This window comes from Pelobates fuscus, chromosome 1 (assembly GCF_036172605.1).
Source record: "Pelobates fuscus isolate aPelFus1 chromosome 1, aPelFus1.pri, whole genome shotgun sequence".
NCBI lineage: Eukaryota > Metazoa > Chordata > Amphibia > Anura > Pelobatidae > Pelobates > Pelobates fuscus.
In genome coordinates this window covers 37,827,942-37,849,148 of record NC_086317.1, presented here as the reverse complement: position 1 = coordinate 37,849,148, position 21,207 = coordinate 37,827,942, and the positions used below count along the sequence as shown (strand labels likewise).

The following is a 21,207-nucleotide window of genomic DNA, read 5'->3' as shown; positions in this document are numbered from 1 at the left end:
CGCCTTGACAGTCTCAGCCAATCCTATGGGAAGCATTGTGATTGGCTCAGACCACCATTTCTGATGATGTCACAGGTCAGATGCAGTTCAGAGGCAGATGCAGCAGCTCCAGACTGGAATACAAGCAAGATTTGTCTATATTTAGGGAGGCAAGGGCAGCAGGGGGTCTAGATGGTGGTTTAAACACTATAGGGTCAGGAATACATGTTTGTGTTCCTGACCCTATAGTGTTCCTTTAATAAAACATACGGCAAAACTAACAATGATGTTTTACTACAACAGCTGCACAGACAATTAGTGCAGGGAATCCTTGGAACTTTTTTCGATATACATAGATTTGCACGAGGTTTGCCCTTCATTTTTTCCAAAGAAAATATCTAATATAAAACATGTGTGAATTTAGGTTCCGAAATTACCAATAGCAGGAACCCGAACCCCAACAAATTATTTTAAAAAGTTTTTTTTTTTCTAAAAAGAGTGGAAAAATTCAATTTAAAATCTTGGATAGATGCAAAAATGTATCCTTACTACCACTTAATTTTAACTACTCTCCCCTAGAAAGGCAATTTTGGGTTACTGGCCCTCAATGTGCTCTTAAAGGACCACTCTAGGCACCCAGACCACTTCAGCTCAATGAAGTGGTCTGGGTGCCAGGTCCCTCTAGGATTAACCCTTTTTTTTTTTATAAACATAGCAGTTTCAGAGAAACTGCTATTTTTATAATAGGGTTAATCCAGCCTCCAAATCCTCTAGTGGCTGTCTCATTGACAGCCGCTAGAGGCGCTTGCGTGATTCTCACTGTGAAAATCACAGTGAGAGCACGCAAGTGTCCATAGGAAAGCATTGTAAATGCTTTCCTATGAGACCGGCTGAATGCACGAGCAGCTCTTGCCGCGCATGCGCATTAAGCCAAAAGGGAGGATCGGAGGCGGAGAGGAGGAGGAGAGCTCCCCGCCCGGCGCTGGAATAAAGGTAAGTTTTAACCGTTTACTCTTCCCAGAGCCCGGCGGGAGGGGGTCCCTGAGGGTGGGGGCACCCTCAGGGCACTATAATGCCAGGAAACGAGTATGTTTTCCTGGCACTATAGTGGTCCTTTAACTGCAATGCTACATTGTCATTATTGTGTTGTGCTATTTATTGGGATATTTAAAACCTGACTTTTAAAGGTTTAATGATTTACTAGGAACAATCTGTGTGTCAGTGTTAATATTTTTACAAAAACAGAACACAAACAATAGTTTGACAGAATAATGGAAGGTTCAGGGGAAGAAGAGGAAATGGGATAAGAAAGGGAGGAGAAGGATAGCCAGAACAGTCACCTTTACCTTCCAAAACTTCATCCAATAATCAAAGCGCAAATGAGTTAGTCAGTTGAGGGTATAATTTAAATAATGACCCCACACCCTGAAATGAAGGGATTAACAATCACTGTTAATCTGTCAAGACGTCATTTTAAATGCATTTAGTGATCTTTTTTAGATTGTAAGCTTGTTTGATCAGGGCCCTCTTTGCCTCTGTTATATTCTGTATGTAAATTGCCTATTGTCAAATATCTTCATTTTTATCATTGTAAAGCGCTGCAGAATATGTTGGTGCTATATACATGATAATAATAATATTGACACATTTTGGACCACAATCCAAGTTTGAATCTTGAGAGTTCCAGTCCACAGAATCCTGTTGTCAGACACATAAGACTACGTTCCATTTTAAACGAAACTTTATCGCCCCTAAACCAACCTAACTCTAAACATTCCGAACATAAATTCCCTTTAAAACTACCCCAAAACTAGCTCACGTTTAAACCTAAGCAGAGATTTAAATATATACATTTCCAGAGCAACTTGAACTGCATTGTTTTCAAGGTAACTGAGCATTGTGGGAAATGTAGTTTACAATACCCTGCAGTTTTTTTAAAGTATATTTTTAATGAGATTCTCTTTATCTAGATTTGGTGCTTAGATATAGATCGCATGACTTAGATAAGTTGTAGAAAGAATTCTGAAGGGCTCACAAACGTTATCGCATCACAATATCAGGTACAGCCAAGCAAGAAAAAGCAAAGACTTCCGTACTGTCTGCCGTACTGTATGTCAGATGTCAATGGCTGTATTCGTCAATATGTTCACCATATGACAAAGAAAAAAATAAACGGAGCAGCTGACAAATGGTGGGGTCCCAGAGCACACACTCCTGCAGACATCTGATGGGGGAGGTGGCTCGACACAGAGAAAGGCCTCAACAGCATGGACCAGGGACGAAAAAAATACTTTCTTTAAAAAATCAAGAATAACACACTGTAAACTACAGCTCACGTAAAAATGGCTGAGAATGTTAGGGGTGCTCCAGTGCTCCAGAAAAATATTTTTAAAATAAAATATTTTATAAATGAATACATTTGCAGCACAAATATGGTCCAAGGGATTTTCCACATTCCACATTTACCTTCTGTAGGAATAACTATTTGAATGCCAGATGGCTCGGTAATCCATGATGTAATGGGTTAAAAGTAAGATAAACGAAGAAAATGCACAATTTTGATTGAATGAGTACCGGATATTCTGCTGAACGGATTTATTTTACTAGCAGTTCTCTTCTAACAGCTGGTAATGTTTCAGCAATGATTTTGCTGCAGGGAAAATATTCTAATAACTCCCTGTAGTCCAAAGCTTATTACAGTTTGTGGAATTAATGATGGAATTGAAATATAACCATTCTGATTAATGGGTTTGGTTATTTCAGACACACCTGTAGGTGCCAGGTGTATTAAATCAAGCACAGAGACATGTACATGCACTGAGCAAGCCTTGGTAGGTGAATGGTACTTACTGCAAAGGTCAGTGTTTTAGCATGGCACAGTCATGGGATAAAAGTATTTCCAACAACTCAACTACTCAATGGATTCCATGCTAGGGCTGCTCTGGTCACCTGTCAGGGGGGCCATTGTAAAGAACAATATTCAGGAGCAACAATAGAGAACATAAGACTAAAAATATAATTCCACATATCTCTCAAAGGTGTTATGAACCAGCACTGGTCCAAATTATGGAGTACAGAAAGGTCAGCAACAGGGCCGATCCAAAGTATGTCCACCAGAAAACAGTTTGAGGTTCTCCAGCCAAACTTTTAAAATGTCAACAAAGGAAACCAGACTCCAGGCTTGCAGGAGCGGACTACAAAGTATCCAAAAATACAGGCCCAATAAAACTTTGCTCTCAGAATAAAACATTTTTGGGAATATAACTTCAGTAAAAAAATGTGCTGCTCGGGGGCGGGGCCGGACCGCCGAGCTGGACGGTCGCAGGCCTGAGCAGCTCCTGCAAATCAGGGAAATTTACCCCCTAAAACCAAGTCTCACCGTCTAAAAATCAGACCACCAGAGCAGCTACCCGGAACTGAGAGACTGCTGGACCCGGGGAGAGGCTGGCTTACCGGGCTTCAGTCCCCCGGGGGGAGAAAAACATGTTGCCCCATCCAGGGCCTTCTCCTGCGGTGAGTGGGGCAGACGGCCGCTGCCCCACTATCCTGCGCCACGGAACCCAGCCACGGGTGCAGATCGGAGCGGGTCCGGCTCCGTTTCCCCCCCCTCTGGACCGGGGGGGTGATCCCGGTCCTCACCCTGTGGCACTGACTGCGACACGGCAACTGAGGCCAGGGAGCCCGCCCGCCACACCTAAAATGGCGGACGCCATGTGTACCGACGGCAAAGGGAAGATCTGCTCCCATCTCCCGCTCACAACCAACAGGGTGGCCCAAACCTCCCGGCCGTGCTATACGGAGAGACGGCGAACACAGCTCCAAACCCAGCAGCCGCGCAAAACAACGCTGAGCTGCACAAGCGCAGGCAAGGAGCCTCACAAGATGGCGACTGCACCAGGCTCAGCGACGCGAGGCCTATCTCTGTCGCACACTGCCTCAGCAGGCCCGACGACCGCTGCACTGGGGGCCCTGCTAGACTGCTTTTGGACACTATTGCTCAACCGAGTAGGACAGACAGCGGAACCCGATGAGAAACATCGAGCTGGCAACGGGGAGCGGCCTGGGAAACCTCCTACAAGCCAACAAATTCACTGCACCAACCTGACAGTGCTGCAGAGGAGAAAGCGGCGGAAACAAAGATACCGACAGAGAAAACGAGCCGCCGGTGGATGTTCTATCCACAGCAGCAGGGAGGTAACAAACATCAGCGCACCACCGTCGGCCCACAGCCACGAGGAGAAACGCACGGGGTCACCCCATGGACTCCCCACCTACAGACCGGGCCTAAGCATCCACTCACCAAGCGGGAGAGCCACAGACTGGCAGACCACCGCCATGCTGGACACTCTGGTAAATCCTACGGGCATAGGTTGATAGGAGACGGGCCGTGAGTTATGTGGAGCTGGGGACATGTCTGTGCAACTGACCACTTTAAGGGACACTGTAACAATCTGAGGACTAAAGCTCTGCCTGAGGCTCTGTCTCCTACATCCACCTCATATTACTGTATAACCTAGCATGTCCTAACTTAGCAAATCCGTGACTTCTCATGCACTCTCATATTTACGCAACACTAGTTTAGCTTGCTGCAACCTCTGTGTAATAACACTTGTGCATTCACCTACAGGTCTATGCCACATTTACTCACAACCAAGAGTTCATACCCTCAAGTGCTTGCTGTCACTCTCAACTAGACTTCCTTAAACGTGTCTTAAAGTGCCCAACACCAAGCTATATATATTCTACTTTATTAAGCATCCGTGTGTGACGTGCTTATAGAAAATTGCAGTATACCCTGCCAAGCCACTCACATACATGACCAAGCCTATTAGTTAATTGAGTTGTTGTTTTCTGTATTCATACTTTATCTCTAATCTCCCTTATCTCTATTTTCAACGCGCTACGAAGACATACATTTAAAGGACCAGCCTGCTCCATATCTTCAGCGCAATCAGCATTGTTCTATGCGTGTCTAGCTTAGCCTGTTATAATATGAAAACGAAGTATAGTTTACTCAACTACTAATCTCTAAAAAAATTGTGCAAAATATTCTACATGCCAACCAACTGTCAAATGTTTGTTTGTATGCTTGTTAAAGCTGTTGGGGGCATGACGAGCCCACTTGTTATTTTTTCATGCACGCTAAAAATAAAGAATAAAAAAAAAAAAAAAAAAATGTGCTGCTCAAAATAAATAGACCTGTCTGAACCCTTCCACCTGTCTGAAACTGCCCCAGTTTTAGGATTCTGTTACCTTGTTGTTATTGTGTCTCTGCTTTGTGCTCATGTTTGGCTTCACTATATCTCTGTCTAGTATAACAATTGTCAAAATTAAACAATAAATAACAATGAAAATCTGGCTTCTGCTGACTACGGGGATTTCTACCCTAGACTAGAGTGTCTACCCTAGACTAGGGGTTGCCAAATATTTACTTTTAGACCCTGAACAGTCTAGGTTTTGTCGGTATACATACTGTAACAGTGTTAGGGCTTCCATCAACCCTTCAGACCATTGGGAATTACTAGAACTGCTTCTGACCACTTACCATCTATTACAAAGTTGAGATTGTACTGTGTTCCCCATCATCACTGACAAAAACTTTCTGCTTTAAAATGTAACTCTCCCCTCCTGGAGGCTTAGTTGAGTCTTGATTTTGTGTTGATGTATTTTTATATAGTGGAATTTCACAGAGTAAATCACACTGAATTCTCACCTGCAGGTGTTTGTGTTAGTTAGTACTTTACTGTGATACATCGGCGTAGGAAAGTATGCAGGGTAACAAAACATACTTACCGCTATAGTTCTCATTGAATGTAATCAATAGTCGATATTATTATGGAGACAAAACGGTGATATTTTTGTTTCTTAGATTTCTCGGTGAAGTATGGATATTATTTGTTTCAATTAGCAAACATCAGAAAGCAGATTAAAATCTTGTAAGCACATGCACTAACTTGACACCGAGAGACATATGTGCTTTCAATGTATGTTTTGTAAAGGCTGGTGGGGGAGGAGGTCTCGGGCTGGGAGTCTGTTTGTCACAAGCACAGACTGCACAGTAAAGCCTGCGGCTTCTGTCAAAACTCCTAGGAATCAAAATTGTCCCCAAGTGTCCCAATGTAGTTAGGGCTATACCAGCTTGGAACCAGGGTTACCGTGATGGCCATATCAAAAAGGTCACGCATAAATGATATGTGTTGGCAGATAACATTGACTTTAAGGACACGTTAAGCAACAGAATGACTACAGCTTGCTCTAGAATTCACCAATGTCCTTTCTCGGTTTAAAAGGACTTTCCCAGCACCATCTTGGTCACATTAATAATGTGGAATTAACACCTCTGCATTAGCAATTTCAATTTCTTTCAGTCTGGGCCACACTGAATGGCTGAGAGTGCTAGGTTAAGCCACTCACAGAATTCTGTTTTTACTCGAGTTATTTTGACCTATAATGTTACATTTATTTTGAATCCCGGACAAGGCACACTTTAGGGAATTACTTTACTTATGACTATTTTGAACAGCTGGATTTATTGGATTACACAACAGCATGGTACTTTAACCCCTTAAGGACACATGACATGTGTGACATGTCATGATTCCCTTTTATTCCAGAAGTTTGGTCCTTAAGGGGTTAAAAACATGGCCTTGTGCAAAATTTAAGAATTAAGAAGTAAACATGTCAAAACATATGACCCCATTATCTTGACCTCATACTGTGCACTATAGGCCAGGCACTGCCACACCTCCCAACTCTGGCATCCTGCTTCTCAGTGGGGGAGATGTAACAGGAGTGGGCCAGTGATGCAATCGTGTCACTGGCTATGCCCAAAGGGGTGGACTTGACAATAAGGGACGTGAGTCCGCCCAAATTACTGGCAAGTCATCCTGGCATGAAACACACCAGGCCGCCTTCTAATCACGGAAGGTCAGGCCACTGAGGAGAGGCCCTGCAGGGAGCATGGTGTTTAATGCCCTAGGGCTCTAAACATAGTGCAAGCGCTATTATACTTGTGTTAAGTTGGGACAACAGGACAGGACACGAAAATATGAACTATATTGCCGATATCAGGATAGCTGGGAGGCATGCACTGTGACAAAGGATATTCCACCAGCACGGAGAAACCATAGAGAGGACCTGTAGATATGGGGTAGAGTGGATTACATTGGAATGTCATCTAAATATACCGTAAGTGGTAGTACGATGCAAAGAGAGGTATTATATGAATATATAAGCAAATCTAACCACTTAGGCTTATTCACAAGTCCATCAATAAAATAATCAAGTACCATCTGGGGGCATTTATAAGTCAAAATCTGGACATAGCTCACACTATTTTTTAATGTTTGAATTTTGGATTCCGAATTTCCACTGGATTTCCACCTGTTTAGATACGACTGGATCTCTGAAATCTGGGCAGCTGGCAAGTGTTAGCTAACTCTCGCACTTCTAGGAGTTTTTAACCATGTGCCCACTGTTTGCTAATTAGCCAGTTGGCAAAAAGTCCAAATTTGTATAGATTCCCCTGGTAAAAGTAGGTGAATCTATTTTGCCAAGTTGGTTCCAGGAAATATCCAGTATAAATCTCTATATGGTAAATGCTGGAACCCTTATTTTTTTCAAATGAGTTGCACATGAGAACTTCAGATTTTTAAATTGGACTATGGAACGTAGCTAACGAGATAAACTCATAAAATATTTGAATATCAGCCAGATTTACTTTTACTAAAGACAAGAATTGCAAATCTGGTTTAAATTTTATTTATTTTTTTACATTTTGACAATCCACCCTACATTGGGTAAATGTGTACATCCCTGTTGGTGATAAGAAGCTATGCTAGATATGTTTCCTCTGGCAGGTGTTTAGCTTGCACTCTAACTGAACTCGAACGCAATGTAAAAATTTCAGACATTAAACGCCTGCGACTTCTCCAGAAACTAGATTGCGCAATGTAGAGTAAAATCTCTCACGCACGTTCCCAGTGTCAGGGTGTAGATTCACGTTACTGTACAGATCCAATAAACAGTTCTATGAGGTTTATGTAATCATGTAAGGGGATAGAGTTAGGCACTCAGTTTAGGGATCAAAGTAAACACTGGGGTTACAGGTAAGTACTAGTGCAAGACGTTAGGCTGTTGTGTTAGGAAATATACTAAAGATTGGGAAAGGAATGCAAGAACTTACACCCATTACTCTCAGGCACACCAAAATAATAGTGTCAACAAGGCAGTGTAGGAATAGCCGAAGTGGTGGATCTAGAAAAATTCTAGACTTGTTTGTTCCCCCCCGCACCCACACCTACAGCATAAACAATTTTTGGTGCCTGATAAAATATAGTTGAGCTGGTAACCCAACTCCAGATGCTCATCTAGCCCCTCCGAAACATGAGAGGCTGCGTGTTCTAGAGAAACATGGCAGCTCTTATATGGCTGTGCAGTAACGTTCCTTCCACTGGCACGCTGTCCCATATGTTTTGATTTTGTTATACTTTATTTTTAAGTTTTTCAACTTCTGAAGTTAAAATCCAAATAAACATATGTGGTTCCACGCTTCTCAACTGAGTACGCTAGACACGTTTCTTTCGTCTGACTAACAATATTTTCTGTAATTCTCAAATGAGAGGAACCTGATACGGTATCAATCTATCTGCACATGTATCGATATCCACTGTGTGACAATGGGATCTTGTGTTACCGCGGCTGTTTGTAAGCTTACTGCATTACCGCACTCGACACGTTTTTAGAAATCACTATTTCTAATGTGTGTGTTATTTCCTTTAATTACAATTAGAATAGCTCATGATCACGATTTATAACGTGTGCAACCCTGAGGGATCTCTCTTTACAGCACAGTAAAGGGAATGTGAATATGTGGACCTGGGTTTCTTAGAAAGATGCACCATAACCACCGCAGCTTAAACTGTAGCTCCAGAATACAAGGTAAAGCAAGATAAGCATAATGCTCTGTAGTGTCAAATGTATAGAAGCACTTTTTATGTGGAGGTGTAAACAGGTACCAGACTTCCACTTCTATTTAAATAAATAATAGATATGGAATGAGGCTTATCTCAACGGTCTCTGCTAGATCTGTGCATTCAGTCGTCTGAATTATGATTTGGCCATATTCGAGCCGATCGGCTCTATAGCTGAATTCCATATTCCAGAAGTGTCACATGACTAGCGTGATGCCCAGACATTCGGTATTCTGAGTTCTGCTTGTGCAGCCTAAAAACTAAATAATTTATGGGACAAATTACAATAGATATACTAAATAGATAGCCACTAAATGTTGATTCTATTCACAGATCAAGTGAGAAATGACCAACCGAAAGGAAAAAAAGGAGCAGTAAAATAGATAAATTAATAAATCTATACTTATAAGTTAAATTAATATAATATATAAATATAGGTTGTTTTTTTACTCCACCTCCTCCTTGTCCTCTATTGGTTACCTCTGTTATGTATATATTTTGCAGTGCACTGATTGGTCCATTTTCACACCCCTTTTTGGTTTGTCTGAATGATTCCCTAAATATTTTTCCATAGATGAATTTAGAATTACCAAAAAAAAAAACGAAACGAGCGTCAGAAATCCAGAACAAAATTTCAAATCTGGGAAAATGATTCGGCCAAACATAACTAGTCTCTTCCCATCTATAGCCAGAACACACTTAACACAGTGTACATACCTGCAGATGGAATGTCATTCAAAGTAATAAAAAGTTAATATGTATAATATTTGCTATGAGACCCCACTATGGCACTTATTTAAGTTAAAAAAAAGTGCCCAGTTAAAAATGTGGCTTTATTTTTAACATGCTTCAAGCCAACTGAAGGTGGGGAGATCTTTTTCACCCATATCCAACAGCGAGAAAATACATTTCAAAGTAAAGTAGAAAGGTAAACCATTTTTGGGAATCACGTATGGGGTAGATCAAAGGAAGAGGTTAGCTTTAACTCCCTGACACTGCAGCAGGTGGTAAATTAGGTGAGATGCAAATGATCAGATAAAGAGTCCGCAAAGCACTAGCTTAGGTGACACAAGGCCCTTTTACAGAGGATTAGTATACAATGTATACATTATACAGTCTGTATTAAAACAACTGCTATTCCACCTTGAAGCATTTAAGTAAGTGCTCATTTTACTGGGCTCTAAGTTGAACAACAAATTAGAGCTTTAAGCTAGGTTCTCACTTTTTTTTAATTTTGCATCAATACCCAAACTTTTTGTTAGGGACCATTTCTTCTAAATGTTCAATATTCTCCTAAATTTCAGCATGTGGTCTTCTTTGACATCCTTTATCGCAGGGGCCACGCCAGTGAAGTCATGATATAAAATTATATTTCTAATCTTTTACCATAAAGGTGGGATTAGCTTTGTTAAAAAAAAGACAAGTAAAAGCAGATTTCAAATGAAACTATAAACGTTTGCTTTGCAAATTAATAAAAAATTACATTTAGCTCACTAAGTTTAGATACATTTCTCTCTGTCCTACGCTGCCAGTCTTAATTTAATATTTAATATTGACGGATAATATTTCCAAATGTTTTAATATTTGTTTTTTTTTGGCTAAACTTTTCAAACAATTTTAGATATATATATATATATATATAAAACAAATATAAATATACCAAAAATATAAAAATATTGAAAAATGTAACTATTTTTCATAACATTAGATGATTTAAAAGTTTATCCAAAAATATTAAAGCATTTGGAAAGGTAATCCAACAAGGGAGGCTTAAAGGAACACTATAGTCACCTAAATTACTTTAGCTAAATAAAGCAGTTTTAGTGTATAGATCATTCCCCTGCAATTTCACTGCTCAATTCACTGTCATTTAGGCGTTAAATCACTTTGTTTCTGTTTATGCAGCCCTAGCCACACCTCCCCTGGCTATGATTGACAGAGCCTGCATGAAAAAAAACAACTGGTTTCACTTTTAAACAGATGTAATTTACCTTAAATAATTGTATCTCAATCTCTAAATTGAACTTTAATCACATTCAGGAGGCTCTTGCAGGGTCTAGCAAGCTATTAACATAGCAGTGGATAAGAAAATCTTAATTAAACAGAACTTGCAATAAAGAAAGCCTAAATAGGGCTCTCTTTACAGGAAGTGTTTATGGAAGGCTGTGCAAGTCACATGCAGGGAGGTGTGACTAGGGTTCATAAACAAAGGGATTTAACTCCTAAATGGCAGAGGATTGAGCAGTGAGGCTGCAGGGGCATTTTCTATACACCAAAACTGCTTCATTAAGCTAAAGTTGTTCAGGTGACTATAGTGTCCCTTTAAGGTAAGCTCATGGAGCAGGGCCCTCCACCCCTCTGTTCCTGTACGTCCAGTTGTCTGGTTACAATTACATGTCTGTTAGTCCAGACTACAGAGTCTGATGGCGCTATATAAATTATAAAATAATAATAAGGTCTCTACCAGTACTCCGGTCAGTCTCTTTCCATACGGCAGAAGCTGTAAATGCTGGCCTCCCTTCCTCCTATATTATACAGGATCCCTTATAATTTAGATAAGAGCTATTTTCTAACAGAGGTTTCGCTCAATGCACGGATTCTTTGAAAGTTGTTGCTTCAGGAATAATTCTTCTATGACTTTAAGTATAGGTATTATGATAAACACCAAGAAAAAAAAAATCACAACTTTACCAGCGTGAATGCATTGTCAACAAGATTAAATCACCCCGGCCGTGTTGTTAAAAATGATGTGTAGTGATTTCTTTTTACTCGCCATAATATAAACTATAATAATGCGGCGTTCTGGCAAAGACGGAGTTAATATGAAAAAATATATAAACTTAGGGAAAAAAAACCAAACAATATATTAACAAGGATATTTGACTTGAAATCACACACGCTGTCTGTCTCTTGAGCATTGTAGGCTAATTATAGAGGTGCCGTGTCATGAATTTCAAACGACTTTGTACGATTGAGTTCCTTCAGTCGTTGTCACAAGCTTCAAAGCTGAGAATTTAGCTGACTACTTGTGAAGAAATACTGAAATTGTCGAGTATATAGATCAGGACGAGCTGTTTAACTATTTAAGTGCTCAAAGGCGTCTTTAGCAGCTTGCTAAAATCTCAGAAGCTTATTACAGAGACAATATTGTCGTTACTCACTCTCTGCATCTATGTAGTAACTGCTAATGTAAATAGAACACTTGACGCACCATAACTACTACAGCACAACTCTTAAAGGTTTTAAACAGCTTTCATTGGCTCAGAGGGTCAGCTGATGCTCTGTAGTGGTTATGGTGATTGACGTGGCCCTTTAACTATTGTATGTTTTTAATAAGTAGCTATGTAATTACAATCTCAGCTTATGAATTAAACACTGAACTGAAGTGAATTGAAAACCAGATTTTAAAATTAAGGTTAGAATTTGGGGTACAATAGCCAACATGTCTATAGATAAGTTGGGGATTTTTTTTCAACTCATCATTTTTTACCTAAATTTAGCATTTTGTGGTTTTTATTCCAAACAATGCTTTGCAGGCCCCTGGTGCACCACTGTCAAAGGGTTAATTTATCCCTTTTGAGAGGGGGAACCTTTCCGGTGTAATATACCCTACTGGGCACTGTGGAGAAGGTTCCCCCTCTCAATTTGCAGTAAAAACATACAAAAAACGCTTTACTCACCTGAAATCCAGCGGCGGGTGAAGCTCCCTCATAGAGAAGACTGTGATTGGACCATTTTGCTGGCTCAGTGCGCATGCGTCCACTCCAAGCTGGTGAAGGGAGGGAGGGACATTCTTTTCAAAAATATAATTTATGAAAATGAGACAATCTGATTTTAGGCCAAGTATCTTTTAGAACAAGAGTTCTCAGAAAGGAAGTGCCCAGTCTATCAGCGACCAGATCCACTATGTTTTTATATAAGCACATCACTTCTTCACACTGTTGGGTAAGACATGTAAAGTGCTGCCCGAAAATAAGGAGCATTTAGAGATTTGCTACGAGTTATGATGAGTGTACTTCTAAAACAAAAGTCGAAATAGCAGATGTACAAAATACACAATCCAACGCACTCGCTTAGTCACTAAACAATGATTTAAAATCTTACAACGTCAATGTACCCCATTGTTGGCAGGTCCTACTCTAGCAGAATAATGCTTGCTCTTATGAGATTAATCCACTTACTTGGGAAATACTTCCTTACTGGGACTCTCTGCAGTACCTGCCAAGAACAGGGTGCATTGACGTTGTGGCAGGCTTATGCAATATATGATCATATAATGTAACTAAACCCCCATTATTTTTTGCCTAGGTAAGGTGTTTTTAAATAAAACTCTTACAATCTGTAAGATTTAAAATCATTGTTTAGTCAATAAGCGAGTGCGCTGGATTGTGTATTTTGTTTGTTGTATATATTGGCCCCAGCAGCACCTATAATGTATGCATGTTCAGGTGAGTGCAGCCCTAGCCATCTTTGGTTTCATTTATTGAAATAGCTGAATTAGACATATTTTCAAAAGCAAGACAAATACATTTTTTTTAATCAAACCGCTATTTTGCCTTAGTTTTTTTAAAGTCACTTATTTACAGGGCTCGAGTACTGCAGGAACGCGTGGGAATGGCGTTCCTGCACTTTTTCCACAGCAGGAACGCTGTTTCCATTAGTGGTCCTGTAGGACCTGTTTGCCCGCGAGGGGCAGGCGGCCGGTTGAAGTCCAGGCGGGTGACGAGGGAGCGCTGATTTGTGAGCTCTCCCTGCTCAGCTTCCTTGCGTGCCGCAGAGTGATGCCGGCAGCCAGAATGTGACATCAGCACTCCATCGCTGCCCACCTGGAAGTCAGCTGGACACCTGGACCTCAACTGACTGCTCGCCTGCCTTCCTGTCCAAACAGCCCGTCCAGCAGTGGACACAAGGTCACGCATTTAGGCTGGAAGATAGGAGATTTCATCTAAGGCAAAGAAAAGGCTTTTTTTTACAGTAAGAGGTGGATATGGAATTCTCTGGCTGAATAGGTGGTTTTATCAGAGTCCATACAGATGTTTAAACAACAATTGGATAAATACTTGCAAAAACATAGCATACAGGGATATAATTTCTAATTAGTGGGGTAATAGCTTCTTGATCCAAGGTGATACCTGACTGCTATTTTGGGGTCAAGAAGGATTTTTTCCCCTAGTTCTTTGCAAAATTGGAAGCGCTTCAGACTGGATTTTTTGCCTTCTTTTGGATCAACAGCAAAAACATATGTTAAGGAAGGCTGAACTTGATGGACGCAGGTCTCTTTTCAGCTATGTAACTATGTAATATGTATAGGAGCGTATACATTTTTTGGGGGGGAGGTGGATCTTGGGTGACTTCCCACTCTTTTCCCCCAGGACTTGACCTCTGCTTATCTATTTACCACAACTACTGTTTAGTGAATAAACCTTTACATCCGTTTATAGCCCGTCCTATATAAAAACCGCCTTATTTACTATATTTACTGACGTGTGTATTTAGTTTATATTTATAGATTTATTTTGATGTAACAAATACCATGTGGTTGGCTAAATGTTGGCTGTTTTAGTTTCCACCCAAAAATAGCATCAGAAATTGACTTTGGGGTTAGCCATGATTGCGACCACTAGGCTGCATTATTTTCTTAGTCATCTAGCCACCCTTTAAAATAAATAAATAAATAAATATAAACATTACCAAAGACAGAGGTTAACACCCTCCCCATGAGAAGTGTGTGTGTGTGATATGTGTATGTTGTTTTTGTTTTAAAAATTTAAAAAATTGTCCTTTGCCAGCCAGATGTCAACCTGTTATAGTATTTCTGGTGCATAAGGCACTCAGTGAGTGCAGGAGGAGGAGGCTCAGTGTTTGAAGGTTTGTGTCTAGTACTGAGCTTTATATCACAGGGTTAAACAGTCAGTGAGTGCAGGAGGAGGAGGCTCAGTGTTTGAAGGTTTGTGTCTAGTACTGAGCTTTATATCACAGGGTTAAACAGTCAGTGAGTACAGGAGGAGGGATCAGTGTTTGAAGGTTTGTGTCTAGTGCTGAGTTTTAGATCACATCTGTTCCCGCCGCCTGTGATGGGATTAAATTACTGCAAATTCTGAGTGAAAGAGGCATTTACACACAGAGCTCAGTCCCAGCCTGTGCTGTATCTGTATGGGCAGGGGGCTGTCTGCTATCCCCACCCTGAGATACTCAGTCACCCTGTGACCCCCCCATTGATAACACCGGGCACTGCCCCTGCATGCTGCTTAGGAGTTACAAGCACTGCAGACCGGCAGGCAGCGGGGGGCTGCTGAGATTGATGGGAGTCCCAGCCTGGATCTTTGTGTGCTGACCACTTTCTGGGTCTTTGTCTTGTCAGGATGCCGGCTGCAGCGGGCGATGGGCTTGGCGAGTCGCCCTCCAGGTTCCTGGCCGGGGAGAAGCCGCCTCCTCTGCTCCTGGAAGAGAGCTTCCTGCCCCCCTGTGTGAGCAACGTGTCCCGGGACGCCCTCCGCACCTTCCAGCACACCAAGAGGGTGGGCAACTACCTGATCGGCAGGAAACTGGGGGAAGGGTCCTTCGCCAAGGTCAGAGAGGGTCTGCATGTGGTCACTGGAGAGAAGGTAACCTCAACTTTACTATCATTCATTGTGTTGCCACTAAATCTAATTTAGTTTAATTTCCCATTCATTGAAATGCTGTTTAAATATTAAATAAACTTGCTGATGACTGTTGTACCTGCAAAAATCTTTTTTTTTTTTTTAAATTCTGAACTTTTTAAAGCTAAATCTTCATAAGGTTCATCCAGACTCATGGCTGAGGTTAATATGAGTTGCTTGTTCTCTACTAATGCATTGCAACATTCCAGCCAGCCCTGTGTGTGTATATGGTGTGTAATGTTTGCTACATTGTTACCTTACACCAGGTTCTGAATGGCTGGCTGACATCCTGTGCCTGCTACTCTGCCCCTCGAGCTAACATTCTATCTGCCCAGTCCTAGTACTGACCAATACAATGTGTAAAGCAAACCTCCTTGGCTAGTTCAGCATGCTGTGACCAGCAGAGCCATTTGGGTGCCAAGTGTAATGCAGTGCACAGCCCCCATTAGCCACTCAATCGTTTGAAATTAATATGGCAAACTCATTATCTAGTGTGGCCAAAAGGTAGATCCCCCTAACTCCTAAAGTGCTTTGCTAGACACAGGCTAGCTGATTGGCAACTAGTAGTGCTACTAACTGATTTCCCAAAAAGCTTCTGCAGCAGCTGATTACAAATTATTGAGCTGGTGTTTCTGATGGGGCAAAAACACTTGTGATGACCCCAAATCATCCAGGGGAAATATCTGCATCCTCACCCAGACAGTCTTTTTTTTATTTTTATTTTATTTAGAGTAAATCTTCTTACTGATTATTTTCAAAGTAAACACTTTATTGACTTGTGGTCCATCTGCCTCTTGTATGGGAGAGAGCTTGCCTTTTAGGCATTGGGGGGGGCACGACTAGTAAAAATATACAAACTTTTGTGAACTTCTTCTTCTCCTTTTACAAATTGTTCACACCTGTTTTAGATAGAGGAAACAAAGTAGACAATACACAGCTGGATGTCAGGGGTGCTGTAACTGTCCAAAAAGATGGAGGTATTCATTGGTCCTAATCAACAGACATCAATGTGGACACAATCAGCACTCTTACATTTAACAGGTTTTTGTTTTGTTCCCACGTCTCACACAAGCAGGGTTGCCCATTCCTCCATAATTTTTACTGGACAAAAATAAGTATTTTTGTACTCGATGACAGATCATGAAAAGTGCTCCCCTGTGAGAATTCGATATGTTAGCAAATCAAGATATTTCTCCTTTATTTATTGCTTTGCAGCCTATGAATGCTATATTCTGCAGGGCAGCACGTGAATGCTATATTCTGCAGGGCAGCTTTTTTTTTACTTTGCCCATCTGCACAAAGGGAGTGTTATGTATCCAGAGAGACAAGGGATATGTGGCACTCCTACATATAGCCCATCCGCAGGCAAGGTTTCTCCTGTTTCCTAGAGAGCTCTTGGTAAACTCTCCAATTTCCAACAGAAAGTGATAAAGTCCTAGGGATGTTGCTTGCTGAGTAATATGGGCGCTTGTTTTCCATAGTAATGGTACATATTGCTATGTAAGAATATATAAACAGATCAGCCATGCTGGCAATATGATCTCGCTGCGCTTACAATAGACAGATTCAATGATCTCTATTTTTCAAGTTTGTGTTCCTGGCCCCCGAGGGAAATTACAATGATCAGACATAGACTCCAGCCCCAGCTTTGCAAAAGCCATTTTATAATAGCCTAATATAAAGAATTGTCACCTTCTCGCCTTTTCTTCCCAATTTGTCAAGTGATAACCCAATTTCAGTACAATGGCTGTATAAGTCGATGACCGTTTGAATGTCATTCTACAAATGTATATTCTGGGAGAATGAGGGGCAAAAAATATTATTTTTTCCCTCAACTGCTGTGGGCTACAATTCTCTGAACACTTGCTATTCATTGGTTATGCATGATTAGAGTACTCTACAATAGCTCAAATCTTTTGGCTTTGGTTGGCTGTGTATGATGGGAAGTAATGACAGAGCATTATGGGAGCATAGTCGGTTGCAGTTGTTTTGCTGGCTGAGAAGAGTGCAAGCTTTGTTGTCTAGCATTCCTAAAACCAGTAAATTGGTGACAGCTAGCTCTTGGACTCCAGGTGATTCTGCTAGCTTTGTTAGCCATCATTGCACTAGGGTTGAAGACACCTGTCAACTGGTGGCTGATAATGATGGGAATGGCAGGCTTTAGAAGCTGGAGTGATATGTATGATTTTATTCCTTCGTTGTGTTAAAGTTCTCTGTTTAAAGATTTATATAGTGCATGTACAGGGCAAGACCTACTTTTTGGGTTGTGAATCTGTTAGAGATGCCAAAAAAGGGCAGTAAAACCATCTGGAGGCCAGTCAGATGTCCCTCGATGACCGCAAAATAGTCTTTCTAACCAACTTTGTTTTTGATGTTGACTTCTAAAATGTATGGGGGAAAAAGTGTGTATTATTATTATTATTATTATTATTATTATTATTATTATTATTATTATTATTATTCTGAAAAAAAAAAAGAGAAAATATCTAAATTTTTTTTTTTTTTTTGTATTGAGGCATCACTTTATTGTTATATCTAGTTTTTAGTGAACTCTTGCAGGTTTAGTTTCTGGCTAAGTTGGATAATTTAGGCTGAAATACCAGATTTGGAGAAATCTTTATCTGAATTGGAAACACCGCCCCTGCCGCCCAATATTCAATTTTGGCCTTAATTCTTCAACTTCATAATCTACTCCCATTAACTCACAGATTAGTGAATGCAACCTTTTGTGTACACCATTAATGAGTTTAGCCCATGGTTATAGCTGCACAATGTTTAACCCCTCCCCCGCCCCCAATAACAAAATAAAGAAAGAAGAAAAAAAAAAAAAGCTAAACAAAATGTAATTATAACAATATATTGCAAACACACAGCTCTCCAATCGACTAATTCCTCGAGGACCAAGACTGTCACTGCGGCAAGTCTGTTCTTGCAAGAATTTAAATGTTTTGGTTTTATTTTTTTTAATGTATAATCATTTCTTTATTTTGTTTTTACACCCCATTGTATTTTGGCACAGAATCATAGATACCGTGAGCACACAATATATTGACTTGCATCAGAGGTAGCCAAGCATGTGCGCTTTTGCGGCTGTTGTGGCGAAACTCCCATATTTCCTCCGCAATTAGCCAGATACAGCTAAAACTCTAGCAAAGGATCATGGGAAATCAATAGCTACCTCCTTGATTGTAATGTTAATTAGACATTTGGCTAGAGTGGTGGTAGCCAAATGGTACTTACAGAGTGCCTTTCAATCACCCCTGAGCTGTAATAACAAACTATGACGATCTACGTAGTGTGACGTTTTTTTTTTCTCTTTTGCGTGACCGTCACTAGGTTTTATAAAAGAGATCAAATGTTTTTTACATGAATTTAAAAAAAAAAGTTTTTTGTCTTTACATTTCTTTGAAAATTGCTGATTGAAATGTAATAAATGGAAATTCATACAATGGAGAGAAATGTCTGTGCCACCCATGAGAGGTGGATTAAAGTGAAGCTTTGTTTTAAAAGACAACTGCTATCAAATATTAATTTCTCATTTCATAAAACTTTTTAGTTTTTGTTTTGTGTGTGTATAATTTATTTATTTATTTTTCAGAAAATTTCGTTTCACCTGTCTAAGCAGTCATATTGACGACTACTGTTTTCTGATCCACTGCGGTTTAGTCTAACTTGCTTGCAGCTGCTGATTCACCCAGAGCAACCCCCCGCAGCAGGCAAGTTAGGTTGAGCAGTAGTTGGTCCGATAATAGTAGAGTCTGATCCAACATGGCTGCCCAGCCAGACCCAAAAAAAGTTAAATTTTTAAAAATAATTTAAAAAAAAAATGAGTAGATACAGAAATTGATTATGAATTAAAGTTTATTCCTGGTGTGTACCATACAGAGTGGGCCTCGCAGCAGCTGAATAACAGAAGGCAAACCCACCAGATGTTGTAGGACCACAGCCACCATTATGCTTTGCCTGCAGTAAACCTGGCAAGGCCTTATGGGAGCTCGCTTAAAAATAAGTTGTGGATTAGAATCAGAGGAACTGTCCAAAACTACGGTAACTGTTTTCACCAATGTGAAACATTCACAGTTAACCACAGACCAGGGTGGGGTTTTACAATTTTGGAAGTCTAAAAGCAAATTCTAACTGATATTAAACAAAACAAAGCAGGACAGGTGACTCCTAGCGTGATAGAAGACCTTTATTTTTCAGTGTGCCTCAGGTGTGACTACATTTTATTGAGGTATAGCGTGTGGAATGAAATATACAAGGAATCATTTTATGTGACGTTAAATCTGGTGTGAATCCAATAGTCGGGGGTCTGCTGGAACTCACAGTAGAAGTTTTTTTTCATGCCTCCAGCCCTGCTTATTTGTTAATGTTTTGCAGATTTTCTAACTGTTCTGAACACCTCACTAGTAATCCAGCACCTGGGAGGACTTAGTGGTGTTTCTTGCATTGAGCTATACTTTACTGCGTAATATAAACCTAAGACTAATACTTTAATAAGGGCCATAAGTTCATGACAGCCTGGGAGGGGCGGTACTTAATGATTTACTGTACTGGAGCCTTGTCACCCTCCTCTCACAGCTGAGGATGTAGTGTACAGGCAATTAAAAACGAACTTGGAACCAACAAACCGTAACGTGACTGGGAAAAAATAAAAAATACAATATATATATATATATATATATATATATATATATTACTAATAAATACAAATGGCATTGTGCATATTTATTTATGGATATAATTTAAATTTTTTTTTTTTTTTTTTTTTTTTATCCCTCACAATGGAATTGAAGTTTAAAGGGACACTATAGTCACCAGAACAACTAAAGCTTAATGTAGTTGTTCTTGTGTCTATAAACTGTCCCTGCAGGCCTTTTAGTGTAAACACAGTATATTTAGAGAAAAGGCAGTGTTTATATTACTGCCTAGGGACACCTCCAATAGGCTCCTGAGATGGCTACTAGAGGGACTTCCTGGGTCAATTTTGCTCCGTGTGCAGCACTGACGTTCAGTGTTTCCACGCTATGTAGGGACATGCTTAAGTTTTCCCATAGAAATGCATAACATTAAAAGCATTTATATGTAGAGATGCTGATTGGCCAGGGTAGAGTTTGGCACCACCCCCTGACACAACTTTTTGGCTGAGATCATCATTTCTGATTATGTCAGCCAAGGAGGCTGATCGGGGGCGCTGCCAGGGCGGAAGACCTGCGCTTCGCTGGGAATAAGGTGAGTTTCTATTATATTTAAGGGCACCAGGGGGGCTAAATAGTATTTCTAACACTATAGGGTCAGGAATACATGGTTGTGTTCCTGACCCTATAGTGTTCTTTTAAGCAGCCTTTCTGGAGCTATATGTGGAGCAATCACCATGGAAACCATGGCTTGATACTTCTCTCTGCTTGACCTTTAATTCTGTTGCCCCAGAATTGATCTTTTGCTACTTCTTGTTCAAGGGTTGCAGGAGCCCCTATCTGTGTTAAAAGGCCATGATTTGTGTAATAGCCCAAAATAAAAGCAAAATAAATATCTTATTTGATCTTTATGAGCAGACTTTTTATAAAATAATTTCTTAATACACCAGTTTATCCCCTTTGATAACATGCAATAAT

General features: G+C 40.4%; 1 protein-coding gene across 4 annotated transcripts in view; it reads left to right on the top strand.

The window, feature by feature from the left end:
- Positions 1–21,207, top strand: part of HUNK (hormonally up-regulated Neu-associated kinase) — a 65,238-nt gene that overhangs the window by 9,182 nt on the left and 34,849 nt on the right. Inside the window, exons 1-2 of one of the 4 annotated variants that reach the window (XM_063447892.1) lie at positions 14,801–14,898; positions 15,313–15,556. In XM_063447892.1, the coding sequence (XP_063303962.1) occupies positions 15,314–15,556 (243 nt within the window). In that variant the 5' untranslated portion in view covers positions 14,801–14,898; position 15,313. Of the gene's footprint in view, positions 1–14,800; positions 14,899–14,926; positions 15,557–21,207 lie in introns of those variants that run through there. The other 3 variants (XM_063447882.1, XM_063447900.1, XM_063447873.1) reach the window with 3 other exon arrangements.